The sequence below is a fragment of the Heloderma suspectum genome, chromosome 2, assembly GCF_057233095.1.
Source record: "Heloderma suspectum isolate Gila_16-S chromosome 2, 16-S_ref, whole genome shotgun sequence".
In the NCBI taxonomy this organism is placed as follows: Eukaryota; Metazoa; Chordata; class Lepidosauria; order Squamata; family Helodermatidae; genus Heloderma; species Heloderma suspectum.
In genome coordinates this window covers 275099553-275120242 of record NC_139459.1, presented here as the reverse complement: position 1 = coordinate 275120242, position 20690 = coordinate 275099553, and the positions used below count along the sequence as shown (strand labels likewise).

General features: G+C 43.5%; 1 protein-coding gene across 8 annotated transcripts in view; it reads right to left on the bottom strand.

The window, feature by feature from the left end:
* The window catches only part of UBLCP1 (ubiquitin like domain containing CTD phosphatase 1), a 60436-nt gene that overhangs the window by 27175 nt on the left and 12571 nt on the right, over window positions 1-20690 (bottom strand). For 3 of the 8 annotated variants that reach the window (XM_084839277.1, XM_084839278.1, XM_084839281.1), the window contains 4 exons: window positions 19753-19851; window positions 18220-18336; window positions 15144-15271; window positions 14235-14430 (listed from right to left, as the gene is read on the bottom strand). In XM_084839277.1, coding sequence (XP_084695403.1) covers window positions 14325-14430; window positions 15144-15271; window positions 18220-18336; window positions 19753-19851 — 450 coding nt within the window. In that variant the 3' untranslated portion in view covers window positions 14235-14324. Of the gene's footprint in view, window positions 1-12460; window positions 12633-14234; window positions 14431-15143; window positions 15272-16780; window positions 16898-17178; window positions 17652-18219; window positions 18337-19752; window positions 19852-20690 lie in introns of those variants that run through there. The other 5 variants (XR_014788442.1, XR_014788443.1, XM_084839279.1 and 2 more) reach the window with 5 other exon arrangements.

The following is a 20690-nucleotide window of genomic DNA, read 5'->3' as shown; positions in this document are numbered from 1 at the left end:
TGCACGAGGAAGGAAAGGCAAACATGGCCTCCTCTCCCCCTTCCTCCAGTGCAAATGTCCCACCAGAATTCTGGATCCAGGCCTATGAGTTGTTAGCACCTGACACTTATAAACTGAATAAGTATTTTTAGGTGTTAGCTTCTTAAATAAAACAAACACCTGGTCTAAGAAGGATAAGATTTCGAGGTGAGCATGTTTTGGCCCTCCAGATGTTGTTGGACTTCAACTCCTATCAGCTGTAGCCAGCCTAGCCAATGATGAGGGATGATGGGAGTTGCAGTCCAACATGTGAAGGCGGTAAGTTCCCCACCCTTGTTATATAGATGATATAAAAATCAAGTACAATGGGAAATTGCTTACAAACACTGAACTAAATGTCTGATATATTTGCGTTTCACAAAAATAAAGGATGTTAGCTTCCAAGGGTGGGGAGGTGGTTACTGAAGCCAGTTTCACTGCCACTCCTGTCTTTCTCAAACCCAGGGCCAGCCCAATACATTTTGCTGCCTGAGGCAAAGGACAAGAAAAAGGCACCCCCTTCCTTTCCTTGTAAAAAAGCCAGCTGGACTGGCAGTTGAATCTTTATTTGTCACTGATAATGGGACAGACACACTTAAAGGCATTGGGCTAGCTTAGGGGGCGCAGGTCAGGCTGCAGGGCCCACAGCTCCCTCCTCCAACAGCTTGCTGCTGCCCTTCCCAGCATCTGTTGCCTGAGGTGACTGCCTCACTCTCCTTAATGGTAGGGCCGGCCCTGCTCACACCATAAGTTACCTACATGCAATCAAGCCATAAAGTCAGGGTTGTGGAGACTTCAGGCTTGTGGGATGTATTTTGGATTTTTTGCTAGAACCCAGAGGTCCACCAGCCAGAGCTAAGCATAAAATAGCAGTTGAGCAATAAAACCTCCAACATGGCTTGGTAGTTAATAGGCAGCCAGTGCAGTTCTTTTAATACAGATATGTGTGTAGCTAGGAGCGCCACTGAGCATCCCAGCTACCGTGTTCTGCACTTGCTGCTGCTTCCAACCAGGTGCAAGGGCAGCCCCATACAGAATCCATTACAGTAATCCCATCGTGAGGTTACCAGTGCATGGATCACCAGAGCTAGGCGATCCCTGTCCAGGAACGGGTGTAGTTGGTTCGCCAACCAAAGTTGATAATGGGTGCTCTGGGCCACTGAGGTCACCTGGGCCTCTGGTGTCAAGGATGGATCCAGGGACAAGGATGAATCCAGGAGCCCTCCCAAACTATGTACCTGCTCCTTCAGACAGAGTGCAACCCTGTCCAGACCAGGCAAATGCCCTAATTCCCAGACAGCTGCCAGCCAGACATCTCTGAAAGCCAAAGAGCAGGAGCATGAGGATGAGAACCCTCCCCTGTTCCTTTGTCTGCAGAATCTGGCCCTTCTCCACCTATGAATGCGGAGGCCCCATTTAGATATCATGGCCGACACAACACCTGTTGATAGACATATCCTCTATGATGTGTTACTGATGACAGCTTCTTTTGCGCCAAAAGTGGCAAAGGTACAGGCCTCATTCTTTGCATCTGAACACTCTAATCTCACTAGGCATGTCAGAGAAATCTGCAGCGGATTCAAATGAGTTCGGAATTCTATGAATCCGAGCTGTGGATTCCAGAGCAGACCAGCTTTTTCTGAGTCACACGGATTCCAGGGACCTGCAGACCAGTTTCTCCCTTAGGGGTGGGGGTGGGGATCAGCACTAACATGCACCTGTACTAATGTGAATTAGTGCAAGTAAAAAGAAATTCTGGTAAAACAAAATCCGATTCCGTCAATGAGTGGATGACGGAACGAAAGACGCCTAACAATCCACAAAACGCAAGTGGAATGGATTTAACAAAATTCGTACCTCCTTACTTCTCACAGCTAGTCATACTTGCTTTCCCTCAACCCAAGCCCAGACTCTCTGCTCCTGGGAAATTATGCAAATCAGTATTTGTTTTTAGCATTGTTCCATCTCCTTTCCACCAACAAATTCCACCCAGGCAATTAAATATATAATTGCAGGGGAACAGAAGTGGGAATGAGGACTTGCCAGGTGTAACCTTGTCTTCACTCTTCCTTCATAAATCCCTCTAATCGTTTCTGCATGGATACATGCCAGCCACAATTTAGAATCTCTTAACCATGAAAGACCATTTGGAGTTAGATACCCTCCACAATTGTCCACATAAGTGATTAGGCATCTCTTTTCTTTTTTCAGAGTAATGGTTCAGAACTAATAAAGCAGGGGTGAGCTGGGGTGCTATTTTATTATAGCCACACAAATCCACTATAACTGGATGGCTTAGCAATTCAGATGTCAGTACTGCTGTAATAAGCATTTAAAATACCAAAATTCAAATTCTTGCTTCTCACATTAGTTCTGATTTGGCTCTGCCAGAATGCTAGTAATAATTTCCTTCTTCATCCTGAACTTAAATCTCTGCCTGCTTTTAAGAAGTCAGGCATTAATTTAAAATGCACTGATTCTCAAATGACTGACGTAAAAAAAGAATCTCAAAAGAAGCATCATAAGTGTCCAGCCAGGAATCTTCTCCAGCCAGAAATATCATAATCCTCATGCATTTTGTATTTATGCTCCTGAATTCTGGCTCTTGGTCACACACTAGCATGATCAAGAAATAGAATCGATGGTAAAGCTATGCAGGGTGTAGCCAGAATGTGCAGGGCTATGCAGGCAGGTGAGTTTTATTCTTAAAGGTTCCCATTAAGTTCAGTGGAACAAAGAAAACAGGTTACACTCAGACTATTGAGCAAGTAGAAGGGGAAACCTGCTTCTATCAAGAAAATGGGGTTACCAACAGCAAGCTGCAGGTTTAGGTTCCACCCCTCGAAGTGTTCCAAGTACACTACTTTACCATATAAATGAATGGGTGGCATGCACTCTTATGATGACAAGAGGTGAGCACTGCTCTTTAGGATGTTGGAGGGGTGAGGGCAAAAGCTGTTCCATCTCCCAGTTAGTCTGACATCAACATAAATTGACACATGGCCAGCACTGTCACCTTCCAAGTATGCCTGGTTACAAAAGAAGATTTTTGAAAATTGAGGCAGGTGCCCTACACCTCTCAATTTTAGCTGATTAATCAAAGGCAAATTTTAACCAGTGGGGCTGAACATTAATAGCACACTTAGGGCGCAATCCTATCCAGTTAGGCGGCTGCCTCCGAACTCAGAGGCGGCCGCCTATCCAAAGCAAGGCAGGAGAAGCATGGGGGGATCATTCCCTCTATGCCTCTCCTGCTCTGCTTTTTTTGCTAGACAGCCATTTTCAGCTATCTAGCTGTGGGGGGTGGGGAGAGCAGGAGAGGAGGCTGCTGTATAACACATAGGATGTGTCATACAGTTCCAGTCTCCCCACCCCAGAACGCCCCCAGCCCCACCCCTTTTCAGCTGCTCTGCGCTCCTGTTCCGAGTGTGGAGGATGGGGCTTCTCTGCCCTGCCTCCGAGGCAGCGCAGATGTGGGGGGAGGTCAGTGTTCCAGGAACTGACCTTGAAGTGTGGGCTCCGAGGTCGGTTCCCAGAAAACAGCATATCCTATGGCCACCTAGCTGCTGTCTAGCAGCCATAGGATTGCTCCCTTATTGGTTGAAGATATTTTGTATGATAAGAAATGAAAAAATAGTTAAATACTGCCTTTCCTTCTAGTAATCAGCAGTAACTTTTGTCTACTGAAGTGTAAATATTACAAAAGGGTACCTATTCTTCACTTTGGTGATCAATTAATCAACTAAGAGCACAATCCTGTGCATGTTTAGACAGAAAAATGTCCTACAACTCCCAGCAGTCCTCAGCCAGCATGGCTGGCTGGGACATGCTGGGAGTTACAGGACTTTTTTGTCTAAACATGCATAGGATTGCAACATTTTTAATTTCACAAGGGACAGCCCATCTATGATCTGTAATGATTTTTTTAAGGGACAGTATGGGTCAATGTAAGTGTATGTACATAGTAAGCATAGTTTAAAAAATTAACATCACAGCTCAACTAGTCCAGCAAACAGACAGCACAGGGCATCCCTCATCTGGGTGCCTTATGTCAGAGAAATGTGATAGGTTAAGAGTTGGAGTGGGGCCTTACCTTTACAATATAGTGAGGTCCACTATAGTTTTTTTGAAAACGCTTTAAGACATATTTCAGGAAGTTTGGCTTTTAATGACTTGATTCTGATTTTTTTTTTGAAATATTTTTACTTATTATTTTATTGCGTTCATAGTATTCTGAATGTTTGCAAGCTGCACAGAATCTTTAGAAAGTCATTGTTTAAAAATCTCTTAACATAAATATTGCAAAATGATGTGCTGCAACTTCAAGGTATTTTACTTCAAGGTATTGTACTAGGACTAGAAGACCCATTATGGCTTTTTGCTAATATTATAAACATCTAAACAAGCCTACTTGCAAGCTCAAATGACAGGAATCAATCTCTCTCTCTCTCTCTCTAACTAAACATGCATCCCCTAGTGTCTTTAAAAAACTAAACATGCACCCCCTAGTGTCTTTAAAAAAAACATCTTCTAAGCACAAATTTCATCCCTAATTTTTACTCTCGGCACCACCGCCACCACACCACCTTGGGGAAATTCAACCTGTGCACATTTCATTGCTCCACCCACTCTAAAAGCACACCTTGAGACACTGCACATTTCTTCATTGCTCCATCTGCTGTGAGGCCCATATAGCTTCTCTGGACCCAATGAGGTAACAAAGTTGGTGATCTCTTGGGGAACTCTTGAGACCATGCACATTTCATTGGTCCATCCACTCTAAAATGAACTGTGAGGACCATGCAGCTTCCCTAAACTCAATGAGGTAACAAAGTTGGTGATCTCAAAAGGAAAGGTAGTGCCAGACATAGGAAACTGCCTGGAGCAGGTCAGAATGTAAGTCCATCTAGCTTAGTATTGGCTAGTTTGACTGGCAGTGGCTTTCCAGGGTCTCAGGGAGAGGTCTTTCACCCCACCAGCTATCTAGCCAATCCTTTTACCTGAACAATGCCAAGGACTGTACCAGAGATCTTCTACACGCAAAGCATACAATCCATCATTGAGCTATGACCCCTGTTGCCACCATACCCAAGGAGCTAACATGGGAACAGAGATTTTTATTATGAAGACCACCAAATTCTGCACCAAGTGGAATTTGGTGACAATTGTATGGTTCTGGCTAATACTTGTGGCAGAACCACACTCGAATGGGGAGGAAAGCAATCTGGCCAGTTCTGTTCCGGGTCTAGAAGGCTTAAGCAAGCCACCACCAGAGCAAACCAACAGCAAAGTAGGCCTCCTCACCACATGTGCAGAGGCCTTGCACTGATGTGAAAACACCAAGGCGCCTCACACACACACTCGCAGAGGCCTCTGTTCATACATGGCGTAATCTACCTACTGCACTGCTGAAGCCTTCAAAGAACTAGGATGACAGCAAGTTTGCCACTGAAACCAGAAGTTCTGACTCTAAAAAAGAGCAGAATGACTCAGTTTTGGTGAAGAAGAGAAGCTAGGTTCAATGCCTCCAACATTAAAACAAATGGAAAGTCACCATTCAGTTGCCCCATCTTAAATCTGCCCAGTATATTCACAACATAGTTCAGCTACCCTGTCTTACCTATGCAGTGTACATGATCACTGCCCCCTTTCTTTCAAGTAGTGTTATCACTTGCTCCTACCTCCTTCTCTTCAGCCTTTTGAGAAATGCTGGAAATTAGTTATCAGTAATGTCTGCAGTACTCATAGAATAGTACCATAAAGCACACCTTGAGAACTCCGTATTCAGTTTTTTGGTAGCTGCATTCACTATTCATATGAATAATTTTACATTTGAAATTGGATTTCCTGCCTGGGCTGTATCTGAGCAGATGAGCCAATCTACATTACAACTTTAAATTGGTTTCAAACTGGTTTATCTAAAGGGATCCTGCAGTTTCATGAGGGTACTGAGAACTCTTTGCTAGAGACCCCTGTCCCCTGCCCAAGCAGCCCCTCTTCCTAGAGCTACAATTCCCAGAATTCCTGTATTTGGTAGCCGTAATCACTAAAAACAGGTTTGAAACCAGTTTAAAGTTGTAATGTAGATTGCCACATAGTGACTGGAATCCATCCCATACCCCCTTAATCACCCTGGTTAGCTAGAGTAAACCAAGGTAGCTCAGGGCAAGCCAGACACAGGCTCTAGAGGAGGGCACGAAGGCTTCAGGGTCACTATAAAACAGGGGTATGCAACCCAGAGGCTTCCAGATGTTTTGGACTACAACTCCCATGATCCCTGACCATTGGCCATGATTGTTGGGGCTAAGATTTGTAGTCCAAAACATCTGGAGGGTGCCCGAGTGCCCACCCCAGCTATAGTGGTTTAACTGGGTGGGACAGTAGTGTCTTGATGTCTGGACACTCTTGTACAGTGGCATTGAGTCAGGCCGTGTTTTAGACCCCTCCAAAGCTGAGGAATTCAAATATGTGTGTGGTACAGGTCATGGTCCCACTACAGTCTTCTGGCTGTAGGTTTGGGCATTCTTCTAAGTAGAAGCAGTAAGACCTCTCATCTAAGAGAATGGTAAGTTGGGGAACAGCAGAAGGCTGGCTAAGAAAATTACAGGAAAGGGTATGGGCAACTGGAAGGACTGAAGCTGGCCTCTGCTCAAAAGCAGGAATGAGACTCCCTTAAAGGAAATATCTCTGAAGTGAAGGCTCCAAGCCATGAGAGGGCCCAAACATAGGAAGCTGCCTTATACAGAATCAGATTGTTGGTCCATCTAGCCCACTATTGTCAACACTGATTAGCACAGGCTCCTCGGGGTTTCAGGCAAGATTCTTTCCCAGTCCTACCTGAAGATGCTGGGGATTGAACCTGAGACCTTCTGCAGGCAAAGCAGGTGCTCTACCACTGAGCTGTGGCCCCTCCTTAAATTAAAGGGTGGGGGAGGCCAATGTCAGGGACCCTGGCATTTGCCGCACCAACATCAGAAGCTGTCTTGTTCTTCCTTTCAGGAAGCCCCAGCCAACTCCAGAAGCAGGAAGGGCCTTGCTTGCCTGTTCCAGCAGGCAGTAATTTTCTCTGGAATAATGGACACTAAAGGAGGCATCAAGGTCCAGGAGAAAAAAATTAGCTGCTCTTCTCCACATTGCAACTAGCTATTTTGTTCTTAACACTGAATAGTGGAATAAATTAGGATTTTAAAAAGATACCAATCCTTTTGCTTAGTGAAAAGATTTACTTTCGTGGGGATGGTCTTTGAGGATTGTTCAGAAACTGCAGTTAAGGCCCAATTCAGAGTACTGATTTTTTACTTTTACACCCCTTCATGGGCCTACTTGTACATTTAGATCAGCCTTCCCCAACCTGGTGCCCCTCCAGGTGTGTTGGGACTGCATGGCCCTGCTGGCTGGAAAAGGTGAGAGTTGCAGTCTAACACATCTGGAGGGCACCAGGTTGGGGAAGGCTGATTTAGAGCTTTAAGGCGCAATCCTGTGGCCGCTAGTCAGTGGCTAGACAGCCATAGGATAGGTCAGTTCCCTGAGAACCGACCTCCACCCCCTCCCACACTGCCTCGTAGGCAGCACGGATCGGCCCCGTGCTCCACCCTCATAAGATGAACGCAGAGCGGCAAAAACAAGGCATTCCTGCAGGCGGGCCAGGGCAGGCGGAAGTGTTGTCCCAATGCTTCCTATGTGTCATCCAGCGTCCGCCCCCCCCCCCGACTTCCTGAGGCTAGACAGCCGAAATCGGCTGTCTAGCTGCAAATGCAGGGCGGCTGAAGAGCAGCGGGGAAGACCCCCTCCACACCGCTCCTGCCCTGCACTGGATAGGCGGTCGCCACTGAGTTCAGAGGTGGCTGCCTATCCCAACAGAATTGTGCCCTTAGAGGCTATTCTGGAGAAAGGGTAAGGTGGATCGCTAGCAGTCATGGAAATGCTCTCTCCAGAGCGGCTCGCTTGGTGCCTACCTCATTGCCCTTTCGGCACCAAGCAAATACCTTTTTATTTCCCCAAAGCTTTTAGGTACCATTTTAATCCAGCTGATTGTTTTATGCTGCTTTTATTCTTTGGAGGCATTTTAGTTTCTTTGCTGTATTTACATTTTATTTGTTTCGTATCTATTCATTTTGTACACTGCCCTGGGAATATGCTTGAAGGATGGTATAAGAATACTTATAATAAATAATATAACATCTGCATTTAATTAATTCCTATCCATTTGGTCGTCTTAAAGCAGAGGCGGCCAACACGCATCCCCTGCTACCCTATGAAATACAAGGAGGGGGCAAATTAATTTTTAAAACTTAAAAAAAAAAACCAAGGAGGCATCCAGAATGCTTTTCAACCAAATGGGTTTTTTTTAATTCCTCCTCCTCTCATAACAGTTTTCTCATCAAGATCATGAAGGCACCTTTGCCCTCTAGTGGCATTTTCTATCCTTGAAACTGTCTTGCACAAAGGGAACACCTGACATTCTAATACATAATTAGACAGCTTACAGTTTATAGACTTAAATACCGTAACAGGGACGGTAAACTGTTTCTAGAACTGCGAATCCCCAAATTGGCACCATAGTAAACTCCTTGGTTTGGGGATTATTGTTTGGTCTGAATATTTGCTTTTCCCCGCATTTGAAAACAATGTGGTCTTTAAAAATGTGGGGATACTATAGCAGCAATAAAAGTAACATTGTTCTGAATGTTAACACCAGGAAAGAAAGAGCAGGTATGGCGTTGCAGAAGAGTCAATATTAGCTTGCAAACAAGCTAAGTTGACCCTTTCGGTGCTCTGTGGCAGCTACAGACATGTTTTTATTCCCATTTTTGGCACCTGCAGGGGGATCCAGCCATGAAAACGATCCGCCAGTGGCGTGTCCGGGGGCAAAAAATAGCCCCCTGACCTCCCAAAGTTGCCCACCCCTGGCTTAAAGTAAGACTCCATTTGGTACTGAACCACAATGTGCAAGAGAATGGATACAGTATATTCTCTTACAAGCAATTCAGGCATGATATAATCTCTTCATTTTAATAGCTTGGGGGGCTCCCTGGTATCTACAGGCTTGACACTGGCATTTGCTTTCACGGTTCTTATGAGGAGCCAAGAGCTTCAGCTCCATTCAGTCTTATCTGCCTGCTTTTCAAAAGCAGGCAGCCACTCTCAATATCCGCAAACGCCTCCGTAAATATTATTATAGTTCAAGAAGCTGTGCAAGTATTCCATTTTATTGGCATGAAACGTGAAAAGACTAACCTACTACAGAGAAATGTATTACAGAAAGATTTGCATCTAAAGATAACACAAATATAAATACTGTGCTATATAAGTACTTGCTCTCCAATGTCTTGCTTCCTAGTAGTACACTAGAAATGCCCACCTTGAGACAGTTCTTGAAATGCATATAGACGTTAGTCTGCTGTGTCCATGAAACATGTACATATGAATTCATGAAGGCACATTTCAGAAGATCATGAATCATGTTGCTATTGAAATGGGCCAGTTTGCATGTAACAAGAGCCAAGGGTTAAACAACCCATGGGCTGTCGTACATGGGCAGGAGAGAGTGGGCACACTGCCTCCCACACGCCCACATATCCACTTTTAATCAACAACTTACGATCAACCCATTCATATGGAGTACTGGGTCATCTAGGGATTAAACAACTCAGTAGTTAACCCATGGTTTAATGTTAAGTTAACTGCTGGGTTGTTTAGCCACTAAACAATCCAGCATTCCAGGTTTGCATGTCATGTTCAATACAAACAACCTGATCATTGTTGATTAAAAGCGGGAGCAGAAGGTATGCAGGACGCAGCGCACTTGCTCTCTGTCACTTATCCCCAACAGCCCATGGGCGATTTAGCCCATGGGCCATCGTTCCATGTAAACCAAGCCAACATGTAACGTAGATCAGTTGTATTCAGTACATAGCCAGCCATTGTTTTTCAGGAAAGGATCATAGCTCAGTGGAAAACCTACCCCGAGGGGCAGAACAAATGTGTTGCGTGCAAGATCCCCAAGTTCAATCCCTAGTACCTCCAGTTAAAATGTTTTAGACAGAAAAATGGGAGAAGACCTCTGCCTGAAATCATGGAGAACCATAACCTGTTGAAGAAATTGTTCACTCTGGGCTAATGTTTTCATTCTAATGCAGCTTCAGAGGCTCATACACAGCTGCAAACTGCAACGTATTGACCCAATTGGAGGACAATGTCCAGAACTCCAAGCACTGGACATCTCGATAAGCACATTTAAATTCCCATTAGTGTTTATCCAGATCTGATCAACTGAAGTCAAGAGGAGCCCCTAAGTGCGCTCAGTTTAATGAAGTTCATGTCACTCTAATGAGTCCTTGGTGAGTCAAACTGAAAAGACACTAACATAGTGAAGGTTTCTTGGTGTAACCAGTGAATTCTAAATCCAAGCTGGAGAACACTTGCTCGCGTAATACACAAAGCTATCTTGCTCCATACTCTCCATTTCTGTGTAGCAGATTGAAGAGCATCAGTCTTGGATCCATTCCTCAACAGCACGAACACCTCACCATCTGTTATCCTCTATTGTCAGCATGACACATGTTTATGATAGTCTACTGGCTTTATGCCATTTTCAGGTTTCAACACACAACACTTTTAACTCGACAGATTCTACTAAGAGTGTCATGCACAATGTGAACTAGTAAAAACCATTGAGAATAGTCTCACTGCCTGTTCTGGTTGTGGTTGCACTCCCTCTGAAAGATCACATTCGTAGTCTGGGGGTAGTCCAAGATCCATCACTATCACTAGAGGCTTAAGTGGCCATGGTGGCTCAGAGTGCCTTTTACCAGCTTTGGCTGGTTCGTCTGCTACGGCCTCTCCTGGACAGGGATAGCTTGGCCACAGTGGTACAGGCGTTAGTAACCTCAAGATTGGATTACTGCAATGCGCTCGATGTGGGGCTGCCCTTAAAGCTGCTCTCGAAGGTGGAGCTAGGATAGGACACAACAGCTCAGCCGGTGTCAGGAGCTGCCCCTTTTCAGCATGCAACTCCTTTGTTGAGGGAACTGCACTGGCTGCCTATTCACTACCAGGCCAGGTTTAAGGTTTTGGTACTAGTGTACAAAGCCCTAAACAACTTGAGACCAGGATACCTGAGAGAGCGCCTTCTCCCTTATGAACCCGCTTGGTCGCTGAGATCATCAGAGGGCATGCTCCTGGTGGTTCCACGTGGACCAATGGCCCAACTGGAGTCCATCCGGAGAAGAGCCTTCAGTGTGGTGGCCCCCTTCCTATGGAACTCCCTGCCTCTGGAGATCAGGGAGGTGCCGACACTGTATTGTTCTCATCACCTCCTGAAAAACAGCGCTTTTCCAGGAAGCTTTCCTTGCTTGACCAGCCATGGTTTTATTGGCACTCTGTTTTTTAAAATAATAATTTTAATATGTTATATTCTTTTCATCTTTGTACAGCTTTATCTCTCATTGTTTACCGCTCCAAAATCTGTTTAGATGTGGAGCGGTATCCAAATGTTCTAAATAAAAAATGCTGTATCTTCTGTATCAGACAAAACTGAGTGCATGACATTTGTTTGTAATGAAGCTTGAGAACAACAGAACACAGTTTTTAAGAAAAGGCATTTTTTATTATTATTGTTATTAGCACACCTGCTATAGTTCCTTAAGAACAATATATGCTATCTTAATCTGAAAGGGGGCAGTCTGCTTTCAAATACAAGAAGGGCATGATGAGGGACTGTCAGCACTGCAAGACAGTGGGCATATCACACTTCCACAGTGCAGGTTGAAGCAGCTCAAGTGATACTTTAGAACACCTGTGGTGGAATATTGCCATCAAGAGAGCTTTTGTATCCTGACAAGATTTAACTAGAACAGAACAAGTAATGTTCATGCTTTAAGGGGTTAATCCTGGCTCTCTTCAGGTTTAAACCTTTCCTCTGGTTAGAAATATTTTTTTTAAAGAAAGAAAAAGAAAAGGAATGCTTTTCAGTGAAGTGTTAAAAATCATTGGGTTTTTTTTAAAGATTCCTCCTCCTCTCCTAACAGTTTTCTCATCAAGATCCATACAAGAAGGCACCTTTGCCCTCTAGTGGTGCTTTCCATCCTTGAAACTGTCTTGCACAAAAGGAACACTTGACATACTAATACATAATTAGACAGCTTATAGTTCATAGACTTAAATACCATAACAGGGACGGGAAACTGTTTCTAGAACTGAAAATGCCCAAACTGGCTCCACAGTAAACTTCTGGGGTTGGGGATATTTTTTTTGGTCTCAATATTTGCTTTTTTCCCCGCTTGAAAACAATGTGGTCTTTAAAAATGCGGGGATACTACAGCAGTAGTAAAAGTGACATTGTTCTAAGTAGTAACACCAGAGATAAATGAAAGAAAGAGCAACCAGTTTTCCTTTCTGTTGTTAGCGGTGATCTTCAGAAGAGAGAGACAGACAGACATACCTAGAGCAAACCAAAGGGAAGACCAGGTATAAGCAGTCATTCTGGTGGTTAAGTTAGTGTCCAGCACTACTTTATTCTAGCTTACACAAGAGGAAAGGTCAAAAGGTCTCCATGTGCCTTTGGTTTCAATGTCACAAATGAAAGTTACTGTCCTTGTTTCTTTGAAAGGTACCTACAGAAAAAAAACAAATATTGAACATTTATAATGTGGCTGAATAATAACTCAGTATTAACGTGTTATACATAATCAGAAATAATGTGCATTTACAACCAATGCAGTTATTGGAACTACGGTTTATTGATGTTTTGGGAACATATACCATGGTGAAAACAACCAAGGGTCCTATGGCACTTTAGAGACTAACACACTTGTTACGAAATAAGTTTTCGTGGAGTGTTAATCTTTAAGGTGCCACACGACTGTGGTTTTGCTACAACAGAAAATATATAGTGGCATTAGAATTTCCTTTTTCATTTTCTGTTACCCCCGATTGAAAATGTAGTCATTTTGATAGCTCATAGTTAAACTATAGAATTTGCCACAAGGTGTAGTGATGGCCACCAATTTGGATGGCTTTAAAAGATAGACAGTTCCTGAAGGGAAAGGCTATCAATGGCTACTAGGCCTGACAGCTCTATGCTACTTCCAGTATCAGAGGCAGTATGCCTATGTATACCAGTTGCGGAGAAACATGAGTCGGAGGGTGTTACTGCACTCATGTCCTACTAGTGGGTTTCCCCACAGGCAACTGTTTGACTACTGTGTGAAAAGAATGTTGGACTAGATGGACCTTGGTCTGATCCAGCAGGGCTCTTCTTATGTTCTTCTTATGACAGTACCATAGTTAAGAAATCTGATATCTCCCATATTATCGAAGGAGTTAAATAAACACTGTTCTAGCCTTAAAATGAGATGTCAGAACAGTATTCCATTCTAGGATTTATAGTGGGGGTGATCAGCTTGAAAATGCAGTTGCACCCAAGGCACCCAAAAAGAGGGTGCCTAATAATATTTCTAAACCATGTCCAAGTTGTTTAATGTCTAGGGCCCACACATGGTTTTTGAGCATTTGACAATATTAGCAGTTACCAGTTACTTCAGCATGCCATGATACAACAAGGACAGCTGTAATATTAATATGGATATTCAACCACGCTTACTGTTTTTGAAAACAGTGGAGTCAAGCTGTATGAAAACTTTTTTTTTTTTAAAACTACACCTTGATACAAACTTATTAGGACACCAAAACAAGTAATATTGCTTTGCAGGGCAGGTGTCACTCATAAAACTGCTAGCTGGTGATCCTGGTTACACCTGTAATGTTTGCTAACCACATTCCTGTCCCTAAGCATCAAGCAAACCAAGGACAGAATTTCCCAGTAGAAAAACTCCAGTGAGCCTGATCGTAGGACATCTTTGGGGTAGAGTGGGAAGTAGGCATAAATCTGGATTGAGCAACATTAGCGCACTTGCAGGACTCAAAGAATCGACTTCTTGCCAGCAACGCAGATATCTGCCAAATCGCAGCCTGATGCTGGTTTCAGAGTCATTAGTGGCTCATCTATTAATTCATGCCAGGCACACCTGCTCTGAAGCACAAAGGCTGCACATTCCACTCACAAAAACGAAGAGCTAGTTCACAAAACAACTCTTGCGTGGACAGGAAACCACGGAGAAGTAATCAGAAACCTTGTCGCCAAATCTTTCAAAACCACAAGAGGAAGGGAAACAGTCCTCCTGTGGTGGTGCAAAGATTAGAAACGGACCAGAAAAAGGAAGAAGGGGGCAGCAGTCCAACTCTCACGGAAGATGTCTTAATGGCAGCTCCTTCCCTGCTAAGCTGAAATGCTTGGGATGTAGTTTTCACTGGAGTCGACTGCGGTTGAGTACCAAGTGCCAAGTTAAGTCTGCCAAGCCACGTACAGTGCATGCAGTTCGCAGAATTGTGAGAAGTGCCGGTTTCTCTCGCCTAAGTCAGCAAAAATGTCAGCAGACACCACTAAGGATATCAGACTCCACCAAGGTCACAAATTTTATACGTAGCTGGGGAAGGCCGAGCAGGAGGCACACTGGCTCCTGCAGTTTTATGGTGACCCCACCCCACTATGGCATTAGCCCTATTCAGCCATTCTGAAAGTGTATCTGTGAAAGGACACACAAGAAGGGCAAGGCGTTCTGAAAACACATCCATGGGTGGTCTGTGGCACTGTGCACACTGACTCTGCTCCCTCCACCGCAGCCGTCCTGCCCTGAGCAGGAAGGTCTAAAGAGGGATTGTAAGTGCATCTGACTGTGCGCAGTTACAGTTAGGATCATGTGAGGCTCCCAATCACAGGAAGGGCCATAACCATGTTCAACTCAACATGTTCCCAATGCAGGAGGGGGAGGGGGGAACTCCCTATAGATATGCTTCCCAAACCCCCAAATAGGGTACTGTTGTTGTTTTTTTGTTCCCCCAAGCATTTGTATATGAAAAAGCAAAATAAATTGAATTGGTACTTTAAGAACATATTCAGGCGCATCTTCACCTCAAGGTCAAAGATGCAACTCCACTAACAAATTTTACAGGAGTCTCCCAACCTCTATTAATGGCGATTATATCGCTTTTGATTAGGCCAGGAAGCAGGGCAGTCTGACACTGCTGTGATACAATACTGGGCAAGAACAGCATTTAATCCTTACCTTTCCCAGTGTTTGTGGTTCAGCTCCAAAAAGTCATCTAATTTTGCTATTTCCTTGAGATACTGAGTAAGTTTTAAAAGCTCCTTATCTTTATCTCTGTTTAAATGTGCTTTCATGAAGGGTTTTATCTGTTCAGAAAGGAAGGAGGTATACATTATATTTTAAAAGAGACCATACCAAATGTAACATTTTAGCCTGTATTCAATACATAATATTGTCACTTTTTCAGCCTAAGAGCCTGAACCTATCAGTCCGTTTCAGCTGGTCACTGGCTCTACCTCAAGTCCAGGCAGCCTCCATCCTTCCTTTCTAGCAGAGGTCTGCAGTGGCCTCTTAACAACTCCTATAGGCTCAAAAAGTCCAACGGCATCTGTGCAAAGGAACTTTTGTCTTTTCCCTGCATACTACCTGTATCCATGCCATAGCTTAAAGGATCAAGCTGTTGGAGCACATGCAAAGATTGGGGGTATTTTGTAATAAACTAGAGTCGCTTCTGCAACATGCATGGCAGCACAACAGCTGAACCCAAGAGCAGCAATTTTTTGCTATAGGATTCTTAGTGCTAGACACAAACTAACAAAAGCTCAGTTTGCTTTGAAGAGTTGATAACTAAGCACAGCTCTGTTTGAAGAGGGTTTTGCTTGTGTATGTGTGCGTGTGGCAGGGGGGTGTTTTGTAAGTGGGCTGCGTGTGTTCTGAGCACCACTCGTTTGCCTTTTACAAAATGGGTATTTTGTTGTGCTTTGTGGGAGCAAATGTGTGATTTTAGCATTTGGGCCTCGAACCTCACCTCTGCCTTGTATTCAATTTCTTGGCCAAGTTACTTCTCTCTGAGCATCATCAATTTGCCCTTCATTAAACTGGTGTGTTGGAACAGAAAACTGTGGGTTCAAAAGAGTGGTTTTGTGCTTTGGCACTCAAGAACCTGCCTCTGCCTTGTACATGTTCTTGGGCAAGTTACTTTTCTTTCTGCCTCACCAGTTTTCCCTCTGGGAAACAGGTATTTTGTGGGGGGCCATGTCCACCATGGCAGCCATTTTGTGAATGGGCAAGCAACCCCCACGGCAGCCATTTTGTGAGAGCACCCACAACACACTTCAAATGTTCAAATGTGCCCACTGGCCCAAAAAGGTTGAGGACCCCTGAGGGGAGAAGCATGCAATCATTTCAGTTACACGCACTTAGGCGTAGTTACAGTCTGAGACCACAGTCTGAGATCTAGGACAATGTCAGGTTCAGTTGGCAGCTTTATATGTTTATAAGTAACCATGTATTATATACTGCTAAGGGCCCAGGCACAACACTGTCACCCAAGATCCTTTTAAACTTGAGAGGGTAGGGAATTGTGTCCTTTCATACTCAAAGCAACTTCTCTACCAGTCAGGGTGGATAAAATCAATGGGGGGTTTTATAAATAAAACAATCAGATTTTAAAATTAAAAACTGATTTTTTGATGCAAAATATATACAGTGAGACAAAGAAATGCCAACCCTGCTTGCAAGAATGAAATAATGTAAACAACACTCTATTTAGTTGTAAATAAATATGTCTTAGTGGTCAGATTTGCACCATTGTTTAGGAAATATATGAAAAAGTTTCAGTGGGAAACTCGATTTAAATCAGTGATTAAATTTACCTTTTTTGGCTGATTTAAATCACCATGATTTAAATCCATCCACCCTGACCAGAGTACATTACTGCAGGCTTTGTTCTATCCCCAAACCTGTCAATCTGTGACTTTAGCTTTTCTTTCCTAGAGGAAATAAGAGCACATTGTGCATACTTAATTGCTAGAAACACATAAAATAAGCTGGAGAGACCATTGTCATTATCTTTGTCACAACAGGCTCCAGTGGTGACCATGTCCTTCTGAGAAGCTTATAAAACTAATTCCAAGCACCACTTGTCACATTTATCATAGGCTTGCGGACGATAAGTTAATCCCATATGGAATGGCTGATTAAATTGGTAGAACCTCTGGTAGAACCTCTGATCTCGATTCTTTCTACAGCAACATTTCTCATAAACAGTCACCTCCAATTTGTCTTGCTGTCAATAAAGTCCAAGCTGCAGCACACTGGCTCTGTTTTCCCAGGAGGAGGCAATGATAGCGCTCTGTCAGCGTTGCACTGCATCAAGACTCCATGCAGTTGAGCAGCACTTTTAAAGCAATTTGCACGCGTCTCTCACCACTTCTCCAAACAAGAGAGATTTTACAGAGGGCGATGCTGGCATCATGAGAGCCAGATGTCTTCCAGGACAAACACTCTCCAAAAGCACTGACATGTTAGGGGCGGGGGGGGGGGGGCAGGGGGAGACAGATACTAACATATATCTTTGTTGACAACCATCTCAGGATCGGTACAATTGTACCTTCATTTCATTCACATCACGTTTCTCCCCGGTCTACAATACTTCTGACAGAAATCTTCCTTCTGTTGCTGCAGAAGACACTACCAGCAACTTCATTATAGCAGAAGCACCAATATTTTGCTGCCACTCTTTAACTGTTCATTGATGTCATAAAAGGGGAAACAATCACCGTTAGAAACACAACAGGCATAACTAGGAGAGCTCCTATAGCACAGCGGCTAAGGCTACAATCCTATACCCACATACCTGGAAGTAACTTCCACTGAACTCAACAAGACTTACTTCTGACTAGATATGCATAGGATTGTGCTGTAAGACACTGAGTTGTAAACCAGGAAGTCCACGACTCAATGCCTGCCTCTGCTATCAGCTCACCGGAGGGCCTCAGACATGCTTTTATATAAGCAACCCACCCCATTTGCAATATGGGGATAATACTAGCAGCCTACCATAGAGGGTTGACTAGTAAGATGTCTGTGAAATGCTCTGAACACTTTAGATGTCAAATCATGCTAAATGCTATTATACTGTGCATTCAAAATTTTAGGCACACTTACTCTTTTTGCCCAAGTACTAAAGCACGAATTGCCTCCATCTTCCCACATTAGGACATCAGGTATTCCCAGGTTAATTGAATTTTCCTCCTTTAGCCAGGAGGAAAACATTGCTCCAAGACAGTTCTCCAAGAACGCTAAAAATTACCTTTAGCCCATTTTGTGGGTTCATCAGAAAATTTCGTCCAATGTCATCAAACATAATAGTATTTTTCTTGTTGTAAAATTCTGAAAATTTGCCCCATATGACCCCCAGCGGTTTCACCTGCAGAAGCAAAGTTAAGAGAAAAGCCCAAGTAAAACAGCATCTCAACACCAGAGTTAACCATTTAAATTCTAATTTTACTGTATAAAGTTCTTTACAATCTTTCTCATTCATCCCCTGAACAATGGACGGGCAACTGCAGGAGGTCTGGGGGCCATTTTGCACACACACCCAGACCACCACCACTATCCCATAGGTTGCACTGTTAAAAATAATGTTTAGATTATTTTTTCTTTAATAGCCTGTTTGCTGCCAAAATTCAGCAGCAAACCACTCCATAGTGCTCAATAGCACTACTACTTTGTAAACTAAATTTAATTGCTTTAGTGTTCTATGGCAGCTATGGAGCTCTCAAACGGACAAATTTAGCTTGCCAACAAAGCACTATTTTGCTTGTTCCATGTTAGAGTAAATTTAGGTATGTCCATAGAATGACAAACTTTAACTATTCTCAAAGTATGCTAAGCTACTCCTTCGTCCAAATGGTATTTCACGACCCACCCAAGATCAAAGCTATGCAATATGCTCAGCATGCTACAAGCAGGGAACAAGGTCATCACAGTAAGATGCTCGAGTAGCAACAGTTCTAGGTGACTCAAGTAAGCAGGCCTAGCCACAATGTTAAAAGAGGACCACAGCTTGGCTGGCTTAAGTTGTCTGGAGATGCAGACACCTTTCTGTGATGCACATGGACTCTGCCTCCAGGTGACTCAAGTAAGCAAGCCAAGCTATGCTTCTCTCATGGCATACAGCATCATGATCATTTAATAGAAATGGTTTCCAGCCATTTAAAAAGTTGTATATTTTAATCTTATTATATGTCGCCTTGAGTCTTTTTTAAAGAGGAAGGCAACTAAGAAATCCAATAATGATGATGATGATGATGCATGCTTATTTATTTATTTATTTATTACATTTATATCCCGCCTTTTTTCCTCCAAGGAACTCAAGGCGGCGTACATAATCCTCCTCCTCCTCCATTTTATCCTCACAACAGCAACCCTGTGAGGTGGGTTGGGCTGAGAGTCTGTGACTGGCCCAAAGTCACCCAGTGAGCTTCCATGGCCGAGTGGGGACTAGAACCCGGATCTCCCGACTCCCAGTCCAGCACTCTAGCCACTACACCACGCTGGCTCTCTTACTTACTGGTGCTTACTTAAGTCATCTAGAACTTTTGCTCCTCAGGCATCTCACTCTGATGAACTGGCTCCCTATAGTAATGACTGCATACACTGATCTCTTAGACAAGATGATGGAAGGATGGAGGTTTATCCCTCTAAGAAAGATGTTCAACTAGATGGTAATCAAGAACCTTTTACCTTTAATTCTACACTGTTCAGGTTTTGGGGGGAAAAAATTATTACTTCTAAATATAAAGAAAATAATCCCATCTAGAAAACTTATTTATATTCGTACATCAATTAATCCTCGCCTTGGAGTGTGCACAGTTATCATGGCAGCACTATCCAACATGAAGGTTATCTTGTAGTTTGCATTGGTGCTCACTCCCAGCTCCTGCATTGCAAAAACAACAGTTGATTATTACTTTTTACGCACTGGCTATTTCACTGCAGTAATTTACAAACCTCATACTATTCACTTTTCAAGTGAGCGTTGTAAAGGATGAAGGGAACCAAGTCATGCTAAAAATAGATGACTACTCCACTCTCCAAGGAAACTTATTAGGATGGGGTGGAAGCTGCTTTCAAAGCTGCTATGAGTCGAAGCAACCTGCAAGCATAAAAATAGCTGTTTTACGGAGGAGATGGGTTTAAATCTGTCTCACCCCTCTAAGGTTATGTTGTTCTCCTGGCAAGAAAAGCAAGAGCCAGACAAAAGGTCCAACTGTGGCAATGTTACAAATGCAAGCTATTAAACTGGCTGCACTTGCTAACCCATCACAGTTAAGAGAAGGTGCCGCTATTTTAATTTTTATTTCCCAGTTCACTTAACATTATAATCAAGCCCTGAAAGCATCAGAAATTAAAATATTTACCCTAGGAAAAGGGCATTCAAGAGTTCAAAGAGCTGGTGCTTAACAGACAGATTAGCTTTGGGGTACATACAGCTGCTTCTGGAAAGCGAAAGCTGAAGGGAAACAAGCTATTTTGGAGATAAGACATACACACACACGTCTGTACGTGTGCACACATAGCTGGACAGCTCTGTGTTGTTTTTGTTTTTAAAACTGGTTCTATAAAGTGAAGCTCTAGAGCAGGGGTGGGCAACCTGTGGCCCTCCAGATATTTTTGGACTGCAACTCCTATCACCCCTAGCCAACACAGCCAATAGTGATGGGAGTTGCAATCCAACATCTAGAGAGCTACAAATTGCCCACCCCTGCTCAATGATCT